Source organism: Theobroma umbraticum, unplaced genomic scaffold (assembly GCF_002168275.2).
Source record: "Theobroma umbraticum cultivar Fairchild unplaced genomic scaffold, ASM216827v3 scaffold_56.0, whole genome shotgun sequence".
Classification (NCBI taxonomy): Eukaryota; Viridiplantae; Streptophyta; class Magnoliopsida; order Malvales; family Malvaceae; genus Theobroma; species Theobroma umbraticum.
In genome coordinates this window covers 1,214,292-1,222,984 of record NW_018397256.1, presented here as the reverse complement: position 1 = coordinate 1,222,984, position 8,693 = coordinate 1,214,292, and the positions used below count along the sequence as shown (strand labels likewise).

Sequence of the window (8,693 nt, the reverse complement as noted above, 5' to 3'; positions counted from 1 at the left end):
TTGAAGATGCTCGTCAATATGCTCTATCAGCAAAAAAACGAGTTTTACGCTATGGTGCTAGAAAGCCTTTATATCGATTCTGAAGCAAGATAGGGTTACCAAACATCCCAACAAAATTATCGAGAAGCTACCACAACCAATAAAACTAATGGGGGTGCAACCAATGTTGAAAGGAACGATAAAGGCAAGAGTATAATGCCTTATGGTGGACAAAACAATTCTGGTTTTTCTACAAATAAAGGAGGCAACAATTCCCATACTCGATGTTTTACTTGTGGGGAGAAGGGACACACTTCTTTTGCTTGCCCACAAAAAAAGGTGAACTTAGCAGAATTTAGGGAGGAATTAGAACCCATTTATGATAAATATGATGAGGAAATACAAGAAATTGATGTGTATCTTGCACAAGTTGAGTCATTAGTGGTACGAAGAGTGATGACAACAACAATAAATGAGGAAGAAGAAGATTGGAGGAGAGTATTTTTCGTACACGAGTTGTTTGTGAAAGTAAGTATGTGATCTTGTATTGATGGAGGAAGCATGAAAAATATTATTCAAAAGAGGCAGTGAACAAATTAAAGCTTCCTACAAGCAAACATCCTCATCCTTATAAGATTGGGTGGTTAAAGAAAGGACACGAAGTACCAATAACTACTCAATGTTTGGTGAAATTCACTATGAGAGACAACTTGGATGATGAGGCGTTATGCGATGTTGTGCCAATGGATGTTGGTCATATTCTTGTTGGTAGACCTTGGTTGTATGATCATGATATGGATCATAAGACGAAGCCAAATACCTATTCCTTCTACAAGGACAACAAGAGGTATACTTATATCCTCTTAAAGAAAAGACTAAGCAATTGGCAACTTCAAGCCCCACAAGCAGCAAAATTGCTGGGTATTTATCTACTGAAAATTTTGAAGCAAAAGGTAGTAATGAAGAGAAGTTGAAACAAGTGAATCCGGACATTTTTGAGAAGTATATTAAGGCCTACTCGTCGGAGCCGAGGTTTTTTTTTTCTAACCCGAGGGGGCTGATGCAGGCGCATCAAGAATTCTATTTTATTTAGTATTTTCGTTAGCTTAGGATTTTATTTTTTTTATTTTATTTAGTTTGAGATTCTTTTTCTTATCTTTCTTAGAATTTTAGTACTTTAAGTCTTTATTTAGGATTAAGATTACTATCTGATTACGATTTATATTAGTTATTATAAATAAGTGATGTTAGATAGAATATTATTATTATCATCTTTTGTTATTTTGAATGTTTATTCAAGAGGTTTCTTTTAAAAAAACTCAATTATCTTTCTATTGTTCCAACACAATCAATCCTATTCTAGCCCTAATTGTTGAGTTCTAATTGCCCTAAACCCTTTGGCTACATCAATACTATTGCATTTAGACATAGCTATGTTTAAATCATTATAATCTTGTATCGGATTAAATATGATTGTAAAATCTATTATTTATTTTATTTAATATTATGTTTTTCTTATAAAACTGTGGAATAGTACTATTTTTCATAAATGCACATGTTTATGGAAACATTGTTTTTATAAACTTATGTTCGTTTGAGTCTTCATTTTTTTTAAAGTAATACTGTCGAATGTGTTCAACCTAGCAAAATTGACATGGGATTGAGGTCTTGACCTTCCAAATAAACTTCTGTTTTTAATTTTTCAGAAAATTGAAAAATAATTTTAAAGATATGTTCAGTTTTTTAGAAACTTAGAAACAAGGGTTTTGAGATTTAGTTATCGACCGTATTTTGTTCATCAGGTTAGAGTAAAAGTAGAAATGATGAAATGTTCTGTAAAACTAAGTAGTCCTGATACTCTCTCTTGCATTCAAGCCAAATAATTGATAACAATAGCAAAAAAAAAAATTTCTTGTTTCCATTGTTAGAATTATTTTTTTGGAACCAAAAGCATGTCAGTAGACATGTTTTCTATTGCTATTTCTAAAATTTTAAGCAAAAAACAGATAACATAAGCAAATGTTGTCAATTGGCACCTAAGATGTCAAGTTTGAATGGATACAACAACTTTCAGCAGGTAATCAGATATGATGCGGGTATAGAGAACAGAGTGTTAATTTTACCTACCTTGACTGTGAAAATCTTCTGTGTTCTCTGAATCTTGAATTGTTCGTTTACTATAACTGTTGGTTTGAGAGCTTAAAGATGGTAATTGCACAATGAACTCATACCAGAATGAGTGCTTCTGACTTAGTTGCTGGTCGGCTGTTTAACCTAATTTATATTTGGTTTGCAAACGGCAAATACATCTTATTTTCTTGCCAAAAGAAAGAAAAGGAAAAAAGAAATACATCTGATTTTAGAATAGTGTGAGTATCAGCTCACCTTTACCTTTTACATCCACAAATTTATTTTATGATGGGTTTTTATTCCCCCAATGTGGCATGAAATGGTTATAATCTGCAAAGCATTTTCTTGGTAATAGTAATATCTCATTAGATCAATACGAACTGCATTAATTCTGTTTTCCTGTTCTGTGGTTTTGTTTAAAGTTTGCTCTTCCTCTTGCAGCTTAAAAAATTCCGCGATGAACTAAGGAACCGTTCAAGGGTACTGAAGAAGCTAGGCCATATTGATGCTGATGGTGTTGTCCAGTTAAAGGGACGGGCAGCCTGCTTGATAGACACTGGAGATGAACTGCTTGTTACAGAACTGATGTTTAATGGTGAGTTTCAACTACTGTTGCCCAATCCTTTTTGTGGTACAAAGGGTCTTATCTTATCAAATAAGGCTATGTATTTTCCTCGCCAGGTGGGCAGAGGCTTTTCTAGAGATGCTAGCCTGGTCAGAATTTCATTTCATGGAAGGGCTGCTAACCCAAACTTTTTTAATTGTTTATTGAAAAGTGAAAAATACATTTTATTTTTAAAGATTTCTTATAATGACTTAGTGTCATCAAATTTTTTTTAAAAATTAAATAATTTAAATATTGTAATTCTAGTAGTAATTACAAAAAAAAAAGTGTCCATGTGATTCTTCTAGAGAAATTTTTTAAAAATGAATTTAATCTGTTTATCTATATTCATGAACTCCACCACCTGATGTTAATCCATCTTTCTATTTTGGATCGTGCTGAGATTTTTGTTTATTACTAATGAATAAGCATTGATTACTGATTTATAGCCACAACTATCTTAGGACTTTGTGCATGTTACAAATAGCATTAAGACAGTAGGATGGAGGGAATATTTTTCTTTAGGGAAATGCCCATGAGTATGCACATATATTTGCTAATTAAACTGAAAAAAATGATAAGAAAGAATATCAAAAATTGAAAAGACAACTATTACACTCACTTTTTTTTTTCTTAAATACATCTAAATATGATATCAGATAAGCATATTGAAAGCTGTTTTCAGATATTTGCTGATAAACTCTAATAATTAATAACACAAAATATTGGATTTTTTTTCATATTGCAGGAGGTTGAATGAAACTTGCACTTAATTTGGTTCTTTGTGAAATTATCCAATATTTAAATTAACTTCCATGCATTATTAAGGAGTTTTTTGAATCTTAAACATTATATGATTTTCATGGCTTGTATTTTAGGGCTGAGTATCAAATCTTGGCATCCAGTGTTTTTGAATTTTCTGTTGTGTTTGAAGTTTGAACAAAATTTTTATCAGGTACCTTCAATGATCTTGATCATCACCAAGTAGCTGCCCTCGCAAGTTGTTTCATTCCAGTAGACAAATCAAGTGAACAAATACAGTTGAGGACAGAAATTGCTAAACCGTTACAGCAACTCCAAGAAAGTGCAAGAAAAATAGCAGAGGTTCTTCATCTGTCAATTTTTCTTGTTCATGTATGTTATTAATTGACCATAGACAAAATAATTTGAATGATCTCTTAATGGTTGCAGATACAACATGAATGCAAATTGGATGTAAATGTTGACGAGTATGTAGAATCAACAGTAAGGCCATTCTTGATGGATGTGATTTATTGTTGGTCAAAGGTTAGTGCTCTACATAATTGGTTCTGCGAGGAAAAAGTTGCTGCTTCTGTGTTGTGTTCAATTTGCGAGTGGCTTCGTTTTAAAATTAATTCCACTATCTTCTTATCTGATTGTCTCTGCATTCTTTCTCTGTCATGCATTTCTATCAGATTTATAGTTCTGCCATCAGTAATGTTTATACAGATGTCTGTCTAGGTGCCTGTTCTGATTGGGCATGTTGTTTCAGTTTTCCATTTCTTTTTCATGGACTATTAATCTAGGTCATTGCTTGATTGTTCCTCAGGGTGCAACTTTTGCAGAGATAACACAGATGACTGATATATTTGAAGGTAGCATTATTAGGAGTGCTAGAAGACTTGATGAGTTTCTGAACCAGGTACAATAATTAGAACCTCCACTATGCCCCATCACCCCTTCCCACATTATACTAATACACATTCTCTTCTGCTGTTTTTTATTTTTTGCCATTGGATTTTGGAAACACGGTTTTGGGGGTTTCTTTATTGAACTTTATTTCTTTGTTTTCCATTATTTCCCAATGGTCAACTAGTACTTTCATAAGGTTGGTAATTTTTGACCCAACCTGATAAAACGACACCAATAAGTGAGTTAGGTTTTTGTCTAATCATTTTTGGATCATATTCGTGTCAACCTGCTTATGATACAAAAATTTTCATATTTTTGACAGCTCAACTTACCTATTGAATTGACGACCCACTTAACCCTTTAACTAATAATAGTGTCAACTTATATAGCTTATACCCTCTAACCTGCTTATGCCTGTTTACATATGGGCTCATAAAGACTATTTTAGCATTAAAATGAATAGTTTGAAGAATTGGACTTTAATTTATTTTATTTGAATTGTAGAGATAATAATGGTGATCAAATGAAGAAATTTCCAGAATAGATACTTCACTTTTCTCAAATCTGAAAAAAACACATCTATGTAAGATGCCAATCTGCTCCTTTCTCCATTCTTCCATCACAGCCTTACCCTCAATCTAACAGACCCATCTCATCTTCTCCTCCCACTCTCTCTCCCTCCACCAATCCCTCCACTTTGATATAATTCTCGTCCTTCACCCCTTCAAAGTGTCTAAACATTTTTTTACCTTTTTTTTTCCCGGTTTTAAGAACATATTTTCTTCAAATGCTTTGAATTGTGGTTGTGAAAGTTTTGTTATTTGAATAAAACTGATGGTGTTTTATTATGCATATATATATATATGGAGGTTGTTTTTATCTTGTTTTGTTTTTATTTTCAGATGTCTACTAATGACATTAGCTATTGATTTACTTTTCACCTTTTTGGCAGTATATTCTAGTAGCATTTTCTTGTTCTTCCTTTTGAAAAAGGGAATTCCTTCAATTTTGGCAAAGTAATTTTGTTGATTATATATACAAGTTTCTCTTTTTTTTTCTTTTTTTTGCTTTTTTTTTCCTTTTATGATGTCACTCCCCAATTGTTAACTTTTAAATACAATCAAGATGTAGAGAAGGGAACGGGTTAATCTCTTTATTTTTGTTGCTTAAAATGCTTCAAATTGTGTTTCTTTTTGGGTATGTTAAATTTGACTTGCGTTTTATCATTTTATATCATAATAAAATAAATTCTGTTTCCGTTGATTTTTATTGTATTGTAAGTACAATCATAATTCACTTACTTGAATTTCGATTTTGATATCTGATTATATTTTGATCTAAGTTTAAATGGGTAATGAGTGTCTTTATAGCTTGTCTTTAGAACTTTTGATACTTGTTTAATGGACGTGTTTGTCATATCGCATAACCTGCTTAATAAACATGTGTTTGAGCCAAGGTTTTTTACATGAAACTTTAATCATTTCATGTTTGTGTAGACCCGTATATATCTTGTATCCCATCTCAACCAAACACAATAATGACTTGCCAACATGAATTGCCTGCCCTAGTTGTGGGTATACCAACTTAAAAAGTCCCTATTGAATGTTTATGAGAGATTGTGGTGGGTGGGCATGTAAATTTGGCTTTGCTCTGTTTCTTTAATTCATTCAGATTTGAATGAAGATGCCTCTTAAGTTGTACTTTATTGTACTCAGCTGCATGCTGCTGCTGAAGCCGTCGGAGAAGTTAATTTGGAGAAGAAATTTGCTGCAGCAAGTGAGAGCCTACGGCGAGGCATCATGTTTGCAAACTCCCTTTATCTGTAAATGTGTGTTTTTGGCAGGCTACTTGCGTTACGGAATTCAACCATGCAAGTTTTCAGTTGTCTTATGCTCTGTCATATGCTGACATCTTAGATTTCTCCTCTTTGTCTTTACAATTTTTTCCCCTGCCCCCTTATTTTCCTTCCCATTTTAGACTATACTTAAGGGACTGTAGCTCTAAGTTTTGTTAATTGTAGTCACTAATTTTTGTTATATTCGATTTGTAACAGATATGCCCATGATATCATATATTGTTCAAACGAAAATTTTGTGAATATGAAATAGATTTTATTTTAAAAAAGGAAAAGAGGAAGATGAGCATTGCAATTACTCCTCTGAGGCCTAGACTCTCTTGTTAGCATTGGTTGAATTGAATGGGCTTTGCATTGAAACAGAGAGAAGAGGGTCCTTGAACAAATCTGTTTGAATTGAAACCGACAATCCCATTGATACAGGAGAAGTAGAGGTGAAGAAATCAATACAATGTGGGAAACCTTTTCTTTCAGCAACTTTGCATGGTTCAATAGTTACAGTGAAATAGTATGGAAATGAAAAAGTTTATTGCTTGTTATCCCATTGATACACGGGATCCCATCAGATCAAACCTCTATGGGGCTGAATGCGACCGTTGAATGGTTTGCAATGTGCAAACTGAATTGCCCGCCTTTTTCACTCACATCAATCTGGTCTGTTCCTATGGGAGCTTTCATTTCAAAATTGGTAACCAGTTTGGCGATCACAAGGCCCAGGATTGGCAGTGCGAGTATGATTCCCGGGCAGCTACGCCTGCCCACTCCAAATGGCAAGTACCTAAAGTCAACTTTCCCGCCAGCAACAGCATCCGTACCACATTCTTCTTCTAAGAATCGCTCTGGCCTGAATTCCTCTGGACGTTTCCACCATTTGGGATTGTTGGCCAACCACCAGGCATTGACTACCACCTTGGACTCTTTAGGAATGGTGAAGCCTCCAAGCTTTGCTTCCTCAAGGTTCATGTGGGGCACCAACAATGGAATCGGGGTGTGTAGCCTTAGCGTCTCCTTTACTGTGGCTTGCAGGTAGGGCAATTCATGGAGGTTTGATTCTGTGACTGCCTCTCCTTTCAGGACCTGCGAGATCTCTTGGCGAATCTTGTGCTGAACACTAGGATGGTTCACCAGCTCAGCTATAGCCCACTCCATCGACCACAGAGTGGTTTCGATTGCTGCAACATTGATGTTTTCCACGATGTAGAGCACATTTTCTTCACTAATCTCTCCCTTCATTTCAGCGTCTATGATGTGATCAATAGCGCAGCTGATCTTGTGCTTCTCCCCATTAGCAGCCATTATTTCCCTGTAAACAATTAATTCAAAACCCGATTAAAATACCCAGAAAATTAACTAGGAAATCACTTGATGGATTACCTTCTTTTCTCAACATAATAGTTGTTGAAAAAGGCGAGCCTCCGGCGCTGCAAATCCCTGCACTTGTTCAGGTACCCTCTTAGAAATGGTCTGAGCAATGGAATGAAGTCGCCGTAATTGTACTCAAAACTCTGAGCCAAGCGGCTCCTCTCCGAATTGAATCTCGTTGCCTCCATGAATAAGGGGTCTTCCTGTGACTCAAACTTGGCATCAAACATCATCCTGTACATGATATTATAAAGCATCAGCTGCAAACGTTTTCTGATAACCATCCCTTTGCTCTTCACCAACTCCTCATCCTTTTTCAGGTCACTAACCACCAGGTCCATTTCTTCCTCCCACATGCTACTGTAATGGTGCACAACTTTGTTTGTGAAAAACGGCAAAGTCATAATTCTGCGCATTTTGCGCCAATGGTCTCCGTAAACCGTGAACACCATGTCCTGTCCATTGCCTGTGAAAATGTCGAAAACTACGTTGCGCGGCCTGGACCCGAATTCGACGCCTTGTGTGTGCAGCACCTGGGTGGCTAGCTCAGGCTCTGAGACCACCGCCAGGTTCTTTGAGCCCAGTTTTAGGAGGAACACTGGGCCGTACTTTTGTGCCATGGAAGCTAGAAGGCGGTGGTTTAGGTCATTACCAACTTGGAGCCAATTCCCAAATATTGGAATAGAGAGAGGACCCGGAGGGAGGGCAGCGGAAGACGTGGAAATGGTGTGCAGCAAGAAGCAGATGGTAGCAAGTACTGGGGCAATGGCGACTGAAAGGAGGGTTTGGGTGGAGAAATTAGAGTAGCTTTCGGTTAGTGCAAGAATAAGTAACAGAGCGAGGGTGGTGCCAAGAGTTGCTTTGCTGAAAAGAAGATGAGCCATGTTTGAAGATGGAAACCTGTGAGGAGGGAAACTGAAAATATTGAATATCTATATATAGAGACGACAAGTGGGTAGGAGGGTTGGTGGGTGCCCCATGTTTTTGTAGAGAATCCATGGGCTGTTTGCGAATCAAGGTAGGAGGGACTCTTTACGTTTTCAAAGTCAAGTGTGGGTTGTTTTTAGTTGGTTGGTGGAGGGAGGGACCTTAGCATATTCTCAATCGTAA

The 8,693-nt window shown here is 36.0% G+C and overlaps 2 protein-coding genes across 2 annotated transcripts in view; one reads left to right on the top strand and one right to left on the bottom strand.

Moving 5' to 3' along the window:
- Nucleotides 1-6,506, top strand: part of HEN2 (RNA helicase, ATP-dependent, SK12/DOB1 protein) — an 18,066-nt gene extending 11,560 nt beyond the window's left edge. Inside the window, exons 12-16 of the mRNA XM_021420376.2 lie at nucleotides 2,551-2,704; nucleotides 3,669-3,817; nucleotides 3,905-4,000; nucleotides 4,284-4,376; nucleotides 6,082-6,506. Coding sequence (XP_021276051.1) covers nucleotides 2,551-2,704; nucleotides 3,669-3,817; nucleotides 3,905-4,000; nucleotides 4,284-4,376; nucleotides 6,082-6,192 — 603 coding nt within the window. The 3' untranslated portion in view covers nucleotides 6,193-6,506. The remainder of the gene's footprint in view (nucleotides 1-2,550; nucleotides 2,705-3,668; nucleotides 3,818-3,904; nucleotides 4,001-4,283; nucleotides 4,377-6,081) is intronic.
- A 100-nt stretch (nucleotides 6,507-6,606) lies between these two features.
- On the bottom strand, nucleotides 6,607-8,628 carry LOC110411049 (cytochrome P450 CYP73A100-like). Its single transcript, XM_021421052.2, has 2 exons — nucleotides 7,596-8,628; nucleotides 6,607-7,524 (listed from the first exon to the last, which is right to left on the bottom strand). The coding sequence occupies exons 1-2, from the start codon at nucleotides 8,465-8,467 to the stop codon at nucleotides 6,789-6,791; spliced, it is 1,608 nt and encodes a 535-aa protein (XP_021276727.1). The 5' UTR covers nucleotides 8,468-8,628; the 3' UTR covers nucleotides 6,607-6,788.
- Between the last annotated feature and the right edge of the window lie 65 nt (nucleotides 8,629-8,693).

Excerpts from the sequence above, each read along its gene's own strand:
- LOC110411049 (XM_021421052.2), bottom strand. The coding sequence starts at position 8,467 with ATGGCTCATCTTCTTTTCAGCAAAGCAACTCTTGGCACCACCCTCGCT. Across the intron at positions 7,525-7,595 it reads TATTATGTTGAGAAAAGAAG|GGAAATAATGGCTGCTAATG; the intron begins GTAATCCATCAA and ends AATTGTTTACAG.